We start from the raw sequence: 20208 nt of genomic DNA on the forward strand, positions 1-20208 counted from the left end.
CTAGGAAATGTGTGTAACCTTAATGACCAGAAGTCAAAGTTCAGTCCTGGTAGACAACCTCTCCAGAAGCAGCATTTCATTACAGTAGGAACAAAGAGCTGCATTAGCCCAATTGGGAAACTCATTTATTTAGGGTCTTTTTTACCAGCAGAATGGATTTTAGCTGCAAAATTGGGAACCCCTTCTGGATCCAGATTTAGAAACTATCCCCCAAAGTTTATGGGTGCTCAGGTCTGAGGTTTTTTTCTGTTTGGTTCATGTTTCAGTCCAGGTTTCAATTCCAAGTCCCCCGGAGTTCAGGAATGTCTGGTACAAGCCATTTCTGGACATACAGTGATGCCCGTTTTCACTAGCCTTCCCTAAGCCCTAGCAGTTGCTAAGGTGTGCCTCTTGATTTTAGATGTGAATCAGAACAAATAGGCAGGTTATTTCACCTGAGTTTGAGAGGAAGATCTCCCCCTTCACATCTTGGGGGGGGGGGGGGGATAGCTCAGTGGTTTGAGCATTAGCATGCTAAACCCAGGGTTGTGAGTTCAATCCTTGAGGGGGCCATTTAAGGATCTGGGACAAAAACTGGGGCTTGGTCCTGCTTTGAGTAGGGTGTTGGACTAGATGACCTCCTGAGGTCCTTCCAACCCTGATATTCTATGATCTCACTGCCTGCCCCTCCCATGTGTTACCTATTTCAGAAAGTAATTAAGAACGTAAGAACAGCCATGCTGGGTCAAGCCAATGGTCCACCTAGCCCAGTATCCTGTCTTCCGACAGCGGCAAAAGCCAGGTGCCTCAGAGGGAATGAACAGAAAAGGTAATCATCCAGCAATCCATCCCCTGTCGCCCATTCACAGCATCTGGGAGTTGTAGGTTCACAGACACCCAGAACATGGGGTTGTGTCCCTGAGCATCTTGGCTAATAGCCATTGATGGACCTAGCCTCCATGAACATATCTAATTCTTTTTGAGCCCAGTTATACTTTTGGCCTTCACAACATCCCCTGGCAATGAGTTCCACAGGCTGACTGTGCCTTGAGTGAAGAAGTACTTCCTTATATTAGTTTTAAACCTGCTGCCTATTAGTTTCATTGGGTGACCCCTGGTTCTTGTGATATGAGAAGGGGTAACTAACACTTCCCTGTTCACTTTCTCCACCCCATTCATGATTTTATAGACCTCTCTCATATGCCTCTTCCTCTTAGTCTTCTCTTTTCTTAGCTGAACAGTCCCAGTCTTTTTAATCTCTCCTTTTAAGGAACCTGTTCCATACCCCAATCATTTTTGTTGCCCTTCTATGTACCTTTTTCTAGTTTTAATATATCTTTTTTCATTTGGGGTGACCAGAACTGCATGCTGCATTCAAGGTGTGGGCGTACCATGGATTCATATAGTGGCATTGTGATATGTTGTTTTATTATCTATCCACTTCCTAATGGTTCCTAAAATTATGTTACCTTTTTTGATTGCCAATGCACATTGAGTGGAGGTTTTCAGAGAACTATCCACAATAACGCCAAGCTCTCTTTCTTGAGTGGCAACAGCCAGTTTAGACCTCATCATTTTGCATGTATAGTTGGGGTTGTTTTGTGCTCCCTGCCTCTGGGAAAGATGGGACCTGGTTGGTACCAGCTGCAGCAGAGGGGCTGTCTCTGTACTCTCTCCACTAGTAAACAAATGTGGTTCTGTTGTTTGCTGAGCTTATACCTGAAATATTTCCAAACCCAAGTATTCCAAAATCACCGCTCAGGCCCCAAAACAATGACATAATAATAAATAATATTAGTAATTGTTTTGGGGGTTCTTTTTTTTTGCTGTCTGGTTTCTGGGCCTTTATGGTGCATGGGGGTCATACTTTCAAGCTTTTCTCTGCAACCATGAGGGTTAGAAATGTACTTTTTACTTTAAATGAAAGTGAAGTCTCACATAATCACATGACTCCAGGACTTGAGGCTTTAAGAAAAATTCCGAATAGCACGAAACTCCTGGTAATATCATGAAAGTTGGCATCACTGTGCCTGCATCATTATTCCCAGCTGTGCTAACCCACAATAACTAGATTATCAGGCCATATGACAATACAACTCTCCCCACAAATCCCACACCACAGTACATCGGCCATTCTCCCCCACATACACACTATCAGCTCTCTCGCTTCAAAAATCAGCCCACTGTCCATCTCCAAACCAAGCTGCTCTCCCTTCTCAAAACCAATCACTTCCCCAACACCCCAAACCCAGCACTCAAAATCAGTTCCTCACTCCGTGTCCCCTCAGGACTCAGGCTGCTCTTCATTGCAATGGGCTCGGGTCCCCTTTGTAGCAGCTTGGCCTGCCTCTGCCTGAGGCATGGTGTCCCTGGGTGGGGAGGATTTGGGGGGGAAGAAGGGCAGAGCAGGGACCTCTCAGGGGCTTGAGGCAGGGGGCAGCCTCAAATGTTATGGGGCGAGGCAGTAACCACAGAGGAGCAGCCCCATAGGATGCAGGGGCACAGTATCCTTACGTGGGCCAAAGGCAGGGGCATGCCCCACTGGACATGGGGATCAGTGACCTCTCAGGGGTATTAGGCAAGGAGCAGCCCCCTCGGGCCACAAGGGGGAAGAATCACTGAGGTGGGGGTGGGGGCTGAATCACAGCATGCAGGGAGTAACAGCACTGCCAACCTCAAGAGATCAAAAATGATGAGTCAAAACCATGAGACTGGCCCAAAAATCATAAGATATATTTTTTAAAAAGCTTGATTGTGTTTTTTGGTCTGTCTTCTGATTGTTGATTTCCCCCTGCCCATCCCCGGACGCATGGTGTGTGTGTGAGAGAGACTCAGTGTTGTCTCAGATCCCAAATGTATTAAGGGGAGTTTGGCCCCCACTGCAGAAGCTTTCGCCCTCACATCAGTTCCCTGCCCAGCAATTAATTCTGCCTCTGTAACCTCCAGATCAATCCTGGATGCCCCCGCCAGAGGCATCATTTACCATGGGGCAAAGGGAGATGTTCCCCCCCCCAACTTTTCATAGATTGATATGCTCCATTGTCTTCCACTTTTTGCACCCCCAGACTTTGGACACGGTCATGAGGAAAGCAATAATTGCCTGTATTTTCTTATTTGCAATGCTGTTTAGGACAGAGATGGTTCTATATGCTGCCAAAACTTTGACCCCCAACAGAATTTTTGTGAACTAATACACCTGCCCGCTCCTCAGTTTTGCTCCCCACTGCCTCTCCTCTACTCCCTCTGCGGCCTGGCCAAGCTGACAGTGTGTCTTGTCCCATGAAAAAGGGATTACAGCCTGCCTGTTTCATAGCTGAGAGTATCTGGTTAACTAAGTCTAGGCTCTAGAACGCACGGTATCATTTTAGTTTCTGTGGATCAATCACTTGTTTCCAATATTTCTATGAGCGATCACTTGACTCTCTATGTATTGTGAAATTGATAGTGGAACCCAGTAGAAATTCATTTATCTAAGTGCTGTATGTTATGTGGTGCAATTATCTGAGGGTGAAACTGGTAGGCAGGGGGGCAGTGACACTGTGAATACCGTGCTTGTCCAGTGGAAGGTCACTGAGCATCCCCCACGGAGAAGGGGGTTAGAGCGTGCCCATGGCTAACATGCATAGGCTGAGAGGGCAGTGCTTGTGTTGCCCGTGGCTGGAGGAGTCAGGGAGCAGACCCTGGCAGGCACAGCTAGGGCTTCCTCATGCTAAGGGCAGGTGCTAGCGAGGTGCCTCAAAACCCTGGGTACCCCCAGGAAGTGTCACAGGCAGCTCCATGGAATTTAGGGGTGTGGTGAGGCCTCAAGACCCTGAGGCAGAGGGGCAGTCACACAGGATACAGAATGAAAAGGGGAGCAGCCTCCTGGAGACACATGGGGTGCAGTGACCTCAGGGGCCTGAGGCCGGGCAGCAGGCTTACAGGAACCAGGGAGGACATAGACCTCACCTGGCTCTGAGATGGGGGAGTAACCCCACAGGAGCTGGGAGAGGGCAGTGATTTCTCAGGGGCCTGGGGCAGGGCGGTAGCCCCAGTGGTCTGAGGCCTATTGGGGGGAGGGGGTGGAGCAGTGGTCTCTGAGGCAGGGGGCAGCTCCACAGGATATATGGTGGGGGGGAGGAGAATGACCTCAAAGACATGAGGCACAGTGTAGCCAAAATGCTCTGTGTTTTCTATACAGTGGACATGAGTCATCAAGCACTAGTGTAAGCAGGGGTATGGTCCCGCTATTGTGGGTAACTTTCCTGGCTTATACACTACCCCAGTGAAATGGGCAAGTGAAAGGATCTGAGTCCTCACTCCCACTTCCTTTACCCGGAGGCCTGCCTGACCTCAAGGGCTCCCCTTCCACTCTCCTGTATGGCAGAGTCCTTGTAACCCCAACAAGGCGGGGCCCAGGATTCTTGGGGGGCTCAACCCCCAACCTTGTTGTGGTCACTTAGGGCAAGGGCTAGGGTGTCCCCACTCTGGGATGCTCTCTCCACACTGGGTGCTTCCCTGACCCACTGATCATTACATATGGTTCAAAACAAATACAATTTATTAAACAGCAATCAATTAAAAAAAATAAGGAAAAAATGGGAAAGGTTAAAGGAAAACACATCACCCCGCTCTGTGGCAGGGAACATCACAAACAGTGTCTCTGGAATGTCAGGGAAGTTCAGACTGTTCCTCCCAAGTCCCAGGCCCCCTCTCAGGCCCTGGCTGTGCTGCAGGGATGCTGCGGGTCAGACACTTGCTCTGGTGGTGGCTACACGCCCTCAGGCTTTAGGTGGCAGGACTCTTCTTCCCAGCGTCAGTCCCCCCTTGGGGTTACAATCCCCCTCCAAGTCTGGCCTGCCAGGCCTCCCAGTGTTGGGCCCGTTGCCCAGGGTCCCCCTCACTCTGCCCAACTGCTCACCGCACCTGGCTCCAGACTGCTCCAGCTCCACTAAGCCTCAGCTCCAGCTGCACTCTGTCTCAGCACGGCGGCGGCTGCGGCTGCTGCTCTTCCTCCAGCTCCCTGGGCTGCTTCTCTGGCCCCTCTGGCTCTGGTTGCTGCAGCTCTGCTCCCAGGACAGGTCTGCTGTGCAGGCTGCTTCTGTGACTCTGCTCCAACCACTGACCTGCTTCCTGGGCTGCTTTTCTGGCCCCTCTGGATCTGGCACAGCTCTGCTCCCCAGCTCAGCTTGGGCCTCTGCTTTCTCCTTAGCTCTGCCCCACTCTGTCTGACCCAGGCAATTCCAGCTCACAGGGAGAACAGGACCCTTCCTGACTCCCTGATTCGCCTGCCTGCTCTGTCAATCAGGCTGACCTGGAGCAATGGCCTCTCCCCATTGTTTCTGGGGACTGTCAGTCTCAGGGTCCTGATTCACCATCAACCCATCCCCTTTCTTTTGTTACTGGGACCTAGCCAACTGAAACACCCCCACTGAGTTTTAGAAAGGGGACACAAGTCCCCTTACAATAGTCACAAGAGAACGTGTCTGCATTTGGTCCCAGGCCTTTGAGTTTTCTCTGAGCATCCTGGAATTACTGAAGAATACGGTTAAAAGTAATAATTTTAATCATGCATAACTCAGAATTAATTCTCTAGCCACAAGTGTAACATAATCTGTCTGGTGAAATGCCTTTGTGACGATCACATTCAGGAGAAACCATGAGTTAGCACTGGGGCTGGTACTACAAGTTAGACTTTACCACCGTCCTATGCCCACCCATTGCATGGTGTACAAAGACTGAACAAGTTTGTAAAAGGAACACAGAGGATGGGCTTTATTCGCAGGAGAACATTTGTATTTGGTTCTGAGTGTCAGCTCACGCTGCATTTATACCAACATAATGCCACAGAGTTCTCTGCCGGGTCGCCTGGTTCACATTGCTGTGAATGAAAAGAGAATTATAGGGTCTAATTTTAAGGTATCTGACAAGAGCATGCATTAGGTAAGACAAAACATGGTAATCATCACCCAGCAGCAATATTAGAGAGGCGGGATTGTGTAGTTGTAAAGCCCCAGGCTAGGGAGGGTGCTTTTCCATACTCTGCTGTATGTGTCCTGAGGGGCTTTGAACAAATCATTTAATCCACCCTATGCCTCATGGCCCTCTCCATAAAATGGGAAGAACACTTCCCTACCACTCTGGGGTCTTGGGAGGTTCATTACATTGAAGATGGTGAGGTGCTCAGATGCTATGGTAATGGGGGGCCAGATAAGGACGTAGATATCAAATTAGAGAAGATAAGGGCCTTGTGTATGATATAGCCAAGAGCAACTCATTTTTATTTCACTCCCTTCTGATTATGATAGACCGGTACATGTGTAAGGGGGGTTCAGAGGTATTGAACCTTCACAGCTCCCACTGGAATTGTAGGTGCCCCACAGCTCTTAGAAAACCACACCTGCTGTTCCATCACCACTCATACCTTTCTCTGATTCAGTCTTGTGTTTAATTAGTACTCTGTGGATGTGTGTCATGTCTTCTGGTATTCTACCCATATGCCATACTGGTGTGGTAGGTATATATTTTCCTTTGGCTATATTTTTTCCTTTTTGTCATTGGTGAGTCAGACAGAGCCCCTTCTTTGGTAATTGTCTGTTTCTGTTGCACTTGATTAGTGAAGGGCATTTTTGTTTCCTGCATTTAAAGCGACCTGATTTTCCAGTTATGGGCAGGAGAATAGTTAAGGGATATCCAGGAGGCAACTGTTTTGCCTATTGACATGTTTCACAATGTGTCCTGTTTGGGAAACATGGGAGAAGATTCTTCGCTCATTTACCAGATGTATACGAGTGCGGCCTGTTTCACTGGGACTGATTGCCATCTCACTGCCACTGCTTTTATACCAATGTAACTTCAGTGAGTTCTGTGGAATTACTCCTATTTTATACCAATATGAGTAAGAGCACAGTCAGGCCCATTGACTTCAGCAATTACTCCTGATTTACAGTGGTGTAACTGGGAGCAGAATTTGACTCTCTCTCTTTGTCTAGTGAACAATTCCAGCTGCTGCTGGACAACTGTTTGTCACTAAATGTACTGATTGCTTACTTCTTTGTTAAAAATGCATGGTGTGTATGAAACCCTAACTGTTAGTAGGTGGCATACAAGTATACATTTGTTTTCTCATCTAAATGAGCCAATCCATCATTATTCTGTACATCTGCTAGGAGGAAGGAGCATGGTCCAGTAGGAAATAGTGAAAGTAGTTGTCTGCATATCAGGGGGCTAATTCTGAAATCGTTGACACTGGTATAAATCCAGAGTCACTCCAATGACTTCACTGAGCGCTTTGGGTGCTCAGCATCTCTGACAACTAGGCACAAGGTGTCTCAAGTTGGGCACACAAACAGGACTTGATCGTGGGCAGAGGTCCCATTGAGTTCAATGGTGCAGGGTCAGAGCCAGTGTGAGCTGGAGCCGGTTCACACTAGTTCGCGCAAACCAGTTGTTAAATTTTGAAGCCGGTTTAGAACCAGTTGTTAAAGGGGTGGGGAAGCTCAGGCGGGACAGACAGGATGTGGCCTGCGAGACCGTCCTGTCTGTCCCGCCTGAGCTCTCGGCTGGGGAGGCTCCCATGTGAATTTTTACTGACTCGGTGGCACTCTGAGCCTTCAGCAGCATTTTGGCGGCAGGTCCTTCACTTGCTCCGGGTCTTGGCGGCATTTCGACAGCGGGTCCTTCACTCGCTCCGGGTCTTTGGCAGCATTTCGGCTGTGGGTCCTTCAGTGCCGCTGAAGACCCGGAGGAACTGAAGGATGTGCCACCGAAGTGCTTCCGAAGACCTGGAGCAAGTGAAGGAACTGGTTCTTGAGCTTCTGGCAGCTCATCATTGGTCACAGCCCTCCAGAAGAATACAGAATTAATGAGCACTTCTGAAAATGTTGACCATAGTGCATTAAAGTGTATGCTAGGCACTTTATAGACCCATAGTAAGCCAGGCCTTGCTTTGAAGAGCTTACAGTCTAAGTAGATAGCACAGAGGCAGAGCATGGGCGGTGGGTGAAGCTTCCGCTGGGGTAGGCTAGCTCCCTGTCCCACCTCTTCTTTGCTTGACTCCCACCTCTTCCACCCGGGGCCCCGTTCACACTCTACGCCAGCCCCCCCGCTCACCCCGCCCCCCGTTGCTGCTTGTTGCATTCCTCCTCTCCTCCACACACCCCTTCTCCCAAGGCCACTGCTGCATGCGCTCTCCACGTCCCTCATCCCTTGCACCCCCCCGTCCCCAGCGAGGTCTCCACCGCCCACGAGGATGCGTGGAGTGGTGGGGACCTCTGGAGAGGGGGGATGGAGTGAAGGAGAGGAAGCACTCAGCTGCCAAGTAGTGGTGGAGGCCTCGAGGAAGGGGCAGAGCAGGAAGGAAAAGAGGTGGAGCACAGGCGGGGCCACCATGGCCCAGGCATCAAGTGGCACGGTAGCAGCAGCTGCGCCAGGGGAGGGTTAGTCTTCCCTGGCCTATTATGCCCATCATCTATGAGACAGAGCTAGTGGGGGAGAGTTATCATACATTCACATTGCCATTGATTTCAATGGGAGCAGAGCGAGGCCACTCCTGAGTGCTTTTGAAACTCCCATCCATAATATATTTTTTATTCCTAGCCCATGTTCTCCTGGACAGAGTATTATTCTTCAGCCCTTTAAATTTACCTGATCCATATTATTAACCCTGACTCCCCAACCCTGCCCATTCACTGCCTGCCTGTAATGTCTCATTTTCCTATGCAGTTCTGCAAGGGTGTGAATGAAAGAGTTGTTCATAAAGATAAATAAAGGTACAGCTTCCCTCCATGACCACATCCTCTCTCCTGTTCCAAACCAGAAGTCTTAATTAAAATGATGCTAAAGGAAGCAAATCAATCAATAGATACCCTACACAATGGTTTATTCTCTCCCCCACCCCCACAAAATTACTTACAAGTATCACATTATTGCTTTAGGTGATCTGTTAACATAGCAGTTCATTGGCAACATTTGCTATTGAATCGGATAAAAGACACCTTGGGAATCCAGGCAAATCATTCTAATATAGCTCTTTTCTTTGTCTCGACTGCATTTCCCCCTTATTCTGAGCAATGAAAGATGAGGTGTATTTCAAAGCAGAGAGATCCACGGTGACTAGTTTCACTGACATATCTGGAATTCCCCAGTTTGCTGAGTATAGAACAAATAATGGTTTTGTCATGATTTTAGACACAGTAAACATATTTTTTCTTCACAGGTGCAAAAAATTGGCATTACAGCTGTGCAGTTATGATATGGCCAAGTAATGAATGTGCATTGATCATTAAGACCCTCATTCAGCTCTTGGTTAACCATGTAGGATCAACTGAGTCTGCTCCTGTTCATTACTGAATTTGAGGCCTTTGTTTCCATGGTTTGGCAAACACATGAACAAGTGGTCAGTCCTTCTTATTGAGACACAGTGTTTCCAGTTTGGGGTTCAGGCTACCACCACTAAAAGCACTGTTGAATAAAAGGACAAATTCTTGTGCAGAACTGGGGAAACTCCACTGATTTCAACTGAATTACTCCAGACTGATACTGATGTAACTGAGAGCAGAAGCTGGCTCTAAATTCAGATTTAGCAATCAAGCCCAGGATTAAAATATGATATTGTAGAATGTATGTGGCTGTAGAGATGAGCCAGAGCCACAAAGTTTAGATTCACAGCTTAAAGGATGAAGCTGAGTGTACAAGCTGCACATGGTGTGGCCCAATTATTAAATGTAAATATAGGCTAATAGGTCTAAGTCTACAACAGTAAACTGTTTATTCAAATGAAAAGTTTTATTGGGGATTCGAGATATATTGTTTTCTTAAACTCAGAGGTGGCATTGTGTTTTGAGTTCTGTTTTAGTTCTGCAGCAAACCACACTGATGAACAGAATTCAAATCTACTGAATACCTCCCCCCCCATCTTTCCGTCCACCAAAATAGACCTGGTATTTACACAAAAAAATTCATAATAGTTTTTTGCACTGATTTTCACCTGCTTTTGTTGTTATGGTAATAAACACTGATAAATTCCCAGGAAAAAAATAAATAAAATAAAAAATGAAAACAAAGGGCCCTAAATATATATTAAAGAAAGATCATGAGTAATCCCCTTTCTCTACCTTCTAGTTCAGGTACAGAAGTGAGGCCCCAAATCAGAACACCCGTAGCTTTTGCATCAAGGGGCTGGTGTTCAAAAACTAAACCTTACTCCACATTTTCCAAATGGCCCCTATATTTGCACTGGGCTGAGCAACCCCTCTTGCCATTTTCTCTCCCTTCAGCCCCATCTCTGAGGCGCTTGCAATGTCAATGTAGATGAATGTTGCTGCTTGAACCCATCTCTAGTTTTGGGGCACCTTTGATTTCATTCATTTAAAAAAAATCATATACTTATCATAGCCCAAACAGGACCTGTTAATGAACAAAGCCCATCTCATGTGTATTTCCATCATACATTCCCCTCAGGCACATAATATGAGTGCACAATGTTTTCTGAGTGCAGAGATAACCTTAGGTTGTGCACACTATAAAGCCTTTCCTGTAATCAGTCACTTGGTTCACTTTTTCAAAAAACCGAATTTGGGGCTGCTGAGACAGCCCCGTGGACGAAGGTCTTCAATTGATGCAGAGATCAGGTACAGCAGTAGTTAAATGTCCAGTCTGAATGTACCCCATTCCAAAATGGCTGGAGGTCAGCTATATTTTGCTGTTCTTATAAATCGACTTCTTCTCTGAAAAAGAAGAAAAAATATCCTAGATAAACAAGACTTTATTTCTCTCCCTTTGGCAGCAGTGATCTAGGGTAACATACTAAAGTTAGAGCTGGAGAAATGTTATTTAGTAAATAAAAAAAATATTTTTTTTAAATGGAAGGAAAGTCATTCTAATCCATTATGCCAGTTGTTTCTCAAACTTTTTGTATGCGTGACCACTTTCACACAGCAAGCCTCTTGAGTTAAATAGTTACTGTTTAATATGGGGGGCGGATGGGGGGGGCGAAGAAACTTTGTCAATATCATTGTTCACATTGTGCCATTGCCACCCTTACTTCTGTGCTGCTGTTGGCGGCAGGCACTGCCTTCAGAGCTGGGTGGCCAGAGAGTGGTGACTGCTGGCCGGGTGCCCACATCTGAAGGCAGCGCCGCCACCAGCAGCAGCAGAGAACTGCAAAGGTAGCAATGCCATCCTATGCCATCCTTACTTCTGTGGAAAGTTTGCCCTTTGTGCTGGGATGGGCGGCTATGGGTGAGCTAAGGCAAATTTTGGGGTGGCTATAGCCCCTGCAAGCCTCCCCCAGGACCACCCTTGCCTGTGAGTCTGACTGTTAATTATAAATGAGGGTTTTTTTGGCCACTCTTAATATTCTGATTGGTCTGCAGTTTAATGCAGCTCTTCAGCTGCTGAACAATCAAGCCCTATAATGACAGGTTTCAGAGTAGCAGCCATGTTAGTCTGTATTCGCAAAAAGAAAAGGAGTACTTGTGGCACCTCAGAGACTAAATAAATTGGTTAGTCTCTAAGGTGCCAGAAGTAAGTCCTATAATGTTGTCGTAGTCTCAGGACTGGTCTTAGAGAAAATTGCACCTTGGATGAACTTCTATTTTGGCACCCTTTCTTTAGAGCCAGAGACCCGCCATGTGTGAGGCTGACAGCCAGTGACCCCTGTGTAATAACCTCAAGACCCCCAGTTTGAGAACCCCTACATTATTCTAATATTATTTGATCATTTCTACAGTCATAAAGATCCTCACAGTTAACTCTTGTCTGGCAAGACATCTCTGTGTCTTTACAGCTGCCCTGTTTTAACAAATTGACAAATTATGTATTTCCAACCTGTGGATCTAGTTGTGGAAATGACTGCAGATGCCATCTATCCCTGCAAGAAGGGGTCAACTAACAGCATGCAGAGTCCCTGGCAGCAAGTAGCCTGCAGGACTGAGCACAGTGTTGGCAGGGGAGACAGGAAATCATGTGACATAACCCCAGCTGGGAAACTCAGTTGATGTGTGGTTTCATCAAGTTGCTTCACTTCAGTTTCTCTTTGTGCAAGCTGCAGATGATAATACTGATCCACCTTTCTCACAGGGGTTGAGGCATAGCTGATGTTTGTAGAATGCTTTGAAGATGTAAAATGCTATAAATGTATTATTTTTATTACTTCAAGGAACCCTGTTCTGCTTTTCAAACATAAAAGATATTTATAATGTCCGGTGCAGAAATGACTAAGGAGCTCATTTAAACTACTTCCCCATGCTAATTTCCCCCCTGCTGTTACTCACACCTTCTTGTCAACTGTTTGAAATGGGCCATCCTGATTATTACTACAACTTTTTTTTTTCCTCCGGCTGATAATAGCCCACCTTAATTGATTAGTCTCGTTAGAGTTGGTATGGCAACACTCATTTTTTCATGTTCTCTGTGGATATATATCTTCCTACTGTATTTTCCACTGCATGCATCTGATGAAGTGGGTTTTAGCCCACGAAAGCTTATGCCCAAATAAATGTGTTAGTCTCTAAGGTGCCGCAAGGACTCCTCATTCTTTTTGCTGATACAGACTAACACGGCTACCACTCTGAAACCTGGAATAGTTCTGTTTTTCACATTTATATTTCTGTGCAAAGACATGGATTCCAACATGCATTCTGATAATAAAAGATAGCAACATTTGTTTTAATTTTGTACTACAGTATTTCTTAGGGGCATTAGCCAAGAATCAGGACCCCATTACACTGACTGTACAGACACAGTAAAAGACAGTCATGCCACAGAAAGCTAACAATGTAGGGCGTTGAGTCTGGAATCACTTATGCATGTGAGCAGTGCCATTTACTTCAATGGAATTGCCCTTGCAGTCAAGCTCATGCATAAGTGTTTGCAGGATCAGGGCCTAGTTTATGACAAAGTGCAAGAAGTAAATGTGACAAACAGAACAGCAGGAAGGGGAGCACAAGCTATTTTACCCTAAGCAGTGGGTCTCAACTTGCTATGTAAGCAAACCATTTCAACTGGTAGTGCTCTGCAGGAGGCACAGTTGATCTGAAGGGAGGGACTGGAAGGAAGATAAGGTGAGGGGTTTTCCGGGTTTTTTCCAGTTTTTCCCACTCACAAGGGGTGGCTTTGGAAAGGGTATAGAGATACAATCTACTTTTTCATTGCTATTTTGATTGAATTTTATAAAATTGGTTGTGCTGCTTAATCATTTCACAATACTGGCCTATAGCATAAAGATATAGTTTCCCTTTAAGTAACATAACACATAGGGAAGCAGGATTGTGTGTGCATCTGAAATTTACTTTCTGTATTTTACTTTTACGGATTCTAATTTCCCTAACGATCATGCAAAATCCACATAAGATTGTTGGGCAAAGGAGTTATGCAGGAGGAAATTTACATTAGCAAACACATGTTATGGGTCTGACATTTGATTGATACATATCAGAGAATGGCACTTCATAATAAAATCACTTTAGGCTTCCCCATCACCTTCCACCCAAGGATCTGAAAGCATTTTACCAACATTAAAACAAATAGCCCCGTGATACTCCTGTGAGGTAGGTAAGTATTATTACTACTTTTTTACAGGTGGGGAGCCTGAAGCACAGAAAGGTTAAGTGATTTGCCCAGGATTGCCAAGGGCATGTCTACACTCCATTGTAAACCCGGGTCTGTGTAAACCTCAGTATTTCCAAGCCCCCACGAGTGTCCACACTGCATTGTAAACCTGGGCTTACAATTGCTGGACCTGGGTCTCACAGCCCTCCTTCATTGTTGTGTATGTGGCCACATTTATTCCTCTTTGTTACTGGCTGCCACCAAAGACTCTGTGTTACCCTCCACCCCATTCCTGCTGCATCAGACTGGAGGAAGATCCTGAGCTCTTCCCACCTGGCCCCTTCTGTAGAACATACCTGATCGCAGCTGATTCCACGTGTGACCTGCAAAGTGTAAAAGAATGAGACAGGGAGTGTGAGTACAGGAGCAGCCATCCAAAAGTGCTCACTCAAAGAATCAACCCATCAAAACACGGATTCTTTTCTTCCTTTAACTCTTCTATGGTTTCTTTACTTCTCTCCAACCTTTTATTCTGTTTTACTCCCCCTAGTGTCAGTTCCTGGAAATGAACGATCTGCAGAGTCTTTTTCCTTCAGACTAAAACATTTTCACACAGCTACAGAAAAGGAGCTGTTCAGAGCCTTGGCAGGCAGGAAATGTTTCTTCAGTAGTTGGCTTTTCATGAGCCTTTTTTCCTCCCTCAAAGAAATTTTTAGCCAAACTATTTTTCAGAAACATAGATTTTGCAAGAGCAGAGAAATTCAATACAAGTCATTAGGCCTCAGCTTTTTCTTAAGGACTTTGATTCTCCTCTCACTTACACAAGTGTAAACTGGGAGTAACTCCACTGGAGGCCAGGTAATTACACCTACAGTTGCCAGTAGGCCCATATTGTAAGGGATGTCCTTTATTTAAGTATGGGACAGGCAATATGTTATTTAATCAGTTTGGGTTGCCTTTGATCCCATATTTCAACTAGGATTGCCTCCTGGCCAGTTTTTGTACAGCCATGCCGAGTGCGGTGAAAATGTGTCATTTATTTTTTCACTGGGATCCACTAAGGGAATGCTGGTCCCAGTGAAAAAAACCCAGAACATAAGCTGCAAGCATGCATGCCCTGGCAGCGATACCACACATGTCACAGTCTCACGTGGACGGCAGCACAGCCAGGGCAGTACCCTGGGCCCTGATCTGTGTGCTGGTCCCGGGCTCTCAACTCCTGAAATCTTGCTGGCTCCCTGGGAAGTGACATGGATCTGAGGTTCACCAGTAGGGAGGGGCAGTGGTGAGCTGAAGTTGGTTTGCACCAGTTCGCGCGAATCGGTTGTTAAATTTTGCAGCCGGTTTAGAACCGGTTGTTAAAGGGTTTCGGCGAACTCCAGCCCGCAGGCCACATGCGGCCTGCGGGACCATCCTGTCTGTCCCGCCTGAGCTCTACTCACCTGGCGGCTCTGCGGTCCTTCGACAGCACTTCAGCAGCATGTCCTTCAGTCGCTCCGGGTCTTCGGCGGCACTTTGGCGGCGGGCCCTTCAGTGCTGCCAAAGACCTGGAGTGACTGAAGGATGTGCTGCCGAAGACCCGGAGTGACTGAAGGAACCGGTTCTTCACCTTCTGGCAGCTCATCACTGGGGTGGGGTACGGAGTAGGGACCTGGGAGGGGGAGGCAAAGGCTTCTGGGAGGGCACAGAGTGAGGACTCATCTCAGTGCCGAGGACCATGAAGTGGAACAGACATGAGCCAACAAGGGGGGTGAGGAGCAGGGTGGTACTAAGAAAGCTGTCCAGTATTTCTGAAATACAGTGTTGGCCATCCTAGTTACACCACTGTAGACTGGAATGAGAACAGAATCAGGCCCTTCATGTCCTTTTTCAACATGCAAACCAATGGCTGCTCTAGACAGGGTCCATGGGTGCAAGTGCACCCACAGAAATCAGGCCTGAATGCGCATTCACACAGGCAGGGCTGCCCACTGGGGAGTGGGAGAGAGTAGGGGGGTGAGAAGTGGGGTGGAAGCAAGCAGGGACTCCTGGAAGGGGATGGTGCAGCCACTGAACTGGGAGGCTACATTTGCCCCTGTTTGCAAACTCCACACTTATAGTATTTACTCAACAAACAGTCCCTCTATTTCAGTGAGATTCACGGAACAAGGTTCTACTCAACTTGAGCATGATGGCAGAATATGGCCCATAATGCTTTGCATTGCTATAGCACCTTTCATCCAAGTGCTTTATAAGCATTGGTTCATAGAATCATAGAATCATAGAATATCAGGCTTGGAAGAGACCTCAGGAGGTCATCTAGTCCAACCCCCTGCTCAAAGCAGGACCGATCCCCAATTAAATCATCCCAGCCAGGGCTTTGTCAAGCCTGACCTTAAAAACTTCTAAGGAAGGAGATTCCACCACCTCCCTAGGTAATGCATTCCAGTGTTTCACCACTCTCCTAGTGAAAAAGTTTTTCCTAATATCCAACCTAAAACTCCCCCACTGCAACTTGAGACCATTACTCCTTGTCCTGTCATCCGCTACCACTGAGAATAGTCTAGATCCATCCTCTTTGGAACCACCTTTCAGGTAGTTGAAAGCAGCTATCAAATCTCCCCTCATTCTTCTCTTCTGTAGACTAAACAATCCCAGTTCCCTCAGCCTCTCCTCATAAGTCATGTGTTCCAGTCCCCTAATCATTTTTGTTGCCCTCCGCTGGACTCTCTCCAAGTTTTCCACATCCTTCTTGTAGTGTGGGGCCCAAAACTGGACACAGTACTCCAGATGAGGCCTCACCAATGTCGAATAGAGGGGAACAATTACGTCCCTCGATCTGCTGGCAATGCCCCTACTTATACATTCCAAAATGCCATTGGCCTTCTTGGCTACAAGGGCACACTGTTGACTATTCATATAGCACACTATTCATTCATATAGCTCAGTGGTTTGAGCATTGGACTGCTAAATCCAAGGTTGTGAGTTCAATCCTTGAGGGGGCCATTTAGGGATTGGGGGTAAAAATTGGGGATTGGTCCTGCTTTGAGCAGGGGGTTGGACTAGATGACCTCCCAAGGTCCCTTCCATCTCTGTTGGGGGGAGGGATAGCTCAGTGGTTTGAGCATTGGCCTACTAAACCCAGGGTTGTGAGTTCAATCCTTGAGGGGGCCATTTAGGGAACTGGGGCAAAAATTGGGGATTGGTCCTGCTTTGAGCAGGGGGTTGGACTAGATGACCTCCTGAGGTTCCTTCCAACCCTGATATTCTATGATTCTATGACTCATATCCAGCTTCTCGTCCACTGTAACCCCTAGGTCCTTTTCTGCAGAACTGCTGCCTAGCCATTCGGTCCCTAGTGTGTAGCGGTGCATTGGATTCTTCCGTCCTAAGTGCAGGACTCTGCACTTGTCCTTGTTGAACCTCATCAGATTTCTTTTGGCCCAATCCTCCAATTTGTCTAGGTCCCTCTGTATCCTAGCCCTACCCTCCAGCGTATCTACTACTCCTCCCAGTTTAGTGTCGTCTGCAAACTTGCTGAGAGTGCAATCCACACCATCCTCCAGATCATTAATGAAGATATTGAACAAAACTGGCCCCAGGACCGACCCTTGGGGTACTCCGCTTGATACTGGCTGCCAACTAGACATGGAGCCATTGATCACTATCTGTTGAGCCCGACAATCTAGCCAATTTTCCACCCACCTTATAGTGCATTCATCCAGCATATATGTCTTTAACTTGCTGACAAGAATACTGTGGGAGACAGTGTCAAAAGCTTTGCTAAAGTCAAGGAACACCATGTCCACTGCTTTCCCTTCATCCACAGAACCAGTTATCTCGTCATAGAAGGCAATTAGATTAGTCAGGCATGACTTGCCCTTGGTGAATCCATGCTGACTGTTCCTGATCACTTTCCTCTCATCTACGTGCTTCAGAATTGATTCCTTGAGGACCTGCTCCATGATTTTTCCAGGGACTGAGGTGAGGCTGACTGGCTTGTAGTTCCCAGGATCCTCCTTCTTCCCTTTTTTAAAGATGGGCACTACATTAGCCTTTTTCCAGTCGTCCGAGACTTCCCCGGATCGCCATGAGTTTTCAAAGATAATGGACAATAGTTATGCCTCGCAGTTGCCCAGAATGACCTGTAAGGTATTATTTGCATTTTTACAGAGATGATAAGTGACTTGCCCCACGTCACAAAAGTCCAGAGCAGATCTGGGAATAATGCTCAGGACTCTGCATGCAGTCACATTAGTGTAACTGAAGCGCCATGGGGCCTGAAGCCTGGAGTTCCGGCAGGCGCCTCCCGCGAAGCTGAAGTCCTGAGCCCCAGCAGGTGGACCCCAGCTCTCAAACTTCTGAAGATTGTCATATGCAGCTTGGAGGGTCAATAAGTTTGGCCAGCCCTGTGGTATAAATTAAATTAAACTAAATCAAATTAAAGTAGCCTTTTTTCTCTGAAATGGACTCTATAAAACAAGCAAAGCCCCTGGTCTTGCAAACAGGTATGCGCCTGCCTGAATTTACTTACACAGCTAGTCCCATTGAAGTTATGGAGCTGTAAGCATGCAATTAAAGTTATGCAAGTGTTTGCAGGATTAGGACCACAGTCATTTAAAAAAGCGAACACAACTTTCTTTTGATTATGTCACCAAAATCTACCAGCTGAATGTAGAATGGGACATGTTGCAAATTGATGTATTTCCCATGTAAAATAAAACCTGTTGGGATTATTCTCGCTGGCTAACTGAATACAGCAGTGGTCACTCTATGTGTTGCACTCTCTCAACACACTTAATCTTAGGCCAGGTCTACACTAGGCGTGGGGGGAGGGATCGATTTAAGATACGCAACTTCAGCTATGAGAATAGCATAGCTGAAGTTGACGTATCTTAGATCGACTTAGAATCACTTACTTCGCGTCGTCACGGCGCAGGATCGACGGCCGCCACTCCCCTGTCGACTCCGCTTCCGCCTCTCATCCTGGTGGAGTTCCGGAGTCGATGGCGGAGCGATCGGGGAGCGATTTATCACGTCTACACTAGACGCGATAAATTGATCCCGGATAGATTGATCACTACCCACCAATCCGGCGGGTACTGTAGACGTGGCCTTAGTGTGGTCAGAGTTAAAGATATAGTAGTGGTATACGTATAATATTTGTACAAGAGAAAGCATGACATCTGAGTTACAAGTTAGGAAAGGAGTGTGGCTGTCAGGAATTGGATGTGTGCATTATGAGTTATTCTCAATTTGACAAAACATTTGCAATAGGAGATGGAGTCTGTGTGTCTTGGGATATTATGACTGGCAAATCAAGTATGTGGAATGAGGTGCTCTGCAACTTAATGTCTTAACTGGTGATTTCCTTGATGTTTGGTGATACAAAATGCATTTGAGCTACCTGTTTTTTTATGGGGCATTAATAAATGGGTTGGTGGTTGGAGGTTGATGGTTTCTTCCACACTGCTCTCGGTAGTGGTTATTTGACTGTAACAATTTTCTTGCCATCACTCCAATCTTGTGTGTTGTTTAGCTCTTTCAACTTGCTGTTAAAAACTTGAAAGAGTGTGAGAGAGCAAAGTGCACATATTGGGCTGAATAAGAAGCTAGACAATTATTAGTGCTAATTAAAAGAAATGAAAACTTAGCTTTGCTGATGTCTAATACAAATTTGTTCAGATGAGCACATCAAGAGAGAGCGAGAGCAAGATAGAGACAAGGGTACAGGATGAAAATGTCCTGACTGGAAATACAGGACAGTATAGGAGGATATACACACACTTATTAGCTGAGGAAAAAAAGTCTACTCAGAGTCAGTCTGAAACAATAGTGCTTTTTTCTTAAGCTAGGTATGAGCTCTGCCAGAAGTTATGTGCTTGATTCAGGAATCACTGAGTAAGGTTCTACGGCCTGTCTTATGCAGGAGTCCAAACTAGATGATTACCCCTTCTGGCCTTAACATCAATGATGCTATGAATCTGTGGCTTGCTGAAAATGAGCCGTGTTCAGGTGTGGGAGTTGAAATTGTATTTTTCATTTTTTTTTTTTTAATTTGTGTGTCTTTTAGGAACATGTGTTTGGATGTTCCTTGAAAAGTATTTGACATGTTTGTACCGTGGCAGCTCCAGGGAAGTGAAGAGCTCCTGCAGTGTTGCTGAAATCAGTGGTATCCAAGGTTTTGTCATATTCTGACATCTGTTCTGAGCAATTACACCCAGGACCCTCTTGTTCTGTTCAGTTTGACAAAATGTATTTTCTTCTTCTGCCTCAGCAAATGTTTGGACTAATCCCGGGATTAGTGATCTAGGGCTACATCATGACTAGCCCTTACGTGGCTGTGCAGCACAGTAGGAAGGAATAAGGATTCTTCTCACTTTTGCAGCTGTGTAAGATCCAGCCACAAACGCAACCCCCGCAGCCAAAGGAGCAGAGGAGTGGCAGCCCAGATGCTCCCCCCAAGGTACAAGGAGAGGCAAAGATTAGGAGGAACCATGGCTCTGCCACCCACCCACTCTAGCCAGTGGAACTGGCTGGCAGCATGAGTGAAGTATGCTGCATCCTGCAAAGGAGTATAACAAATTACTCTGTCCATCCCCCATACAAGCAGGGAGCCCCACAAGGTGTTGTGCATCTCTGAGGCACAGTGCCTCTGAGGGATCCTCTATGCACTGCCCCTTACTATGGGCTTATGCTTAGTAATGATGGGCCACATCC

At 46.5% G+C, this 20208-nt stretch overlaps 1 protein-coding gene across 3 annotated transcripts in view; it reads right to left on the bottom strand.

Moving 5' to 3' along the window:
- Positions 1-8830: 8830 nt before the first annotated feature.
- TMEM273 (transmembrane protein 273) overlaps positions 8831-20208 on the bottom strand; it is a 37260-nt gene continuing 25882 nt past the window's right edge. For 2 of the 3 annotated variants that reach the window (XM_073353080.1, XM_073353077.1), the window contains 2 exons: positions 13866-13892; positions 8831-10685 (listed from right to left, as the gene is read on the bottom strand). In XM_073353080.1, coding sequence (XP_073209181.1) covers positions 10667-10685; positions 13866-13892 — 46 coding nt within the window. In that variant the 3' untranslated portion in view covers positions 8831-10666. Of the gene's footprint in view, positions 10686-13865; positions 13893-17193; positions 18149-20208 lie in introns of those variants that run through there. The other variant, XM_073353079.1, reaches the window with a different exon arrangement.

The sequence above is a fragment of the Lepidochelys kempii genome, chromosome 7 (assembly GCF_965140265.1).
Source record: "Lepidochelys kempii isolate rLepKem1 chromosome 7, rLepKem1.hap2, whole genome shotgun sequence".
In the NCBI taxonomy this organism is placed as follows: Eukaryota; Metazoa; Chordata; order Testudines; family Cheloniidae; genus Lepidochelys; species Lepidochelys kempii.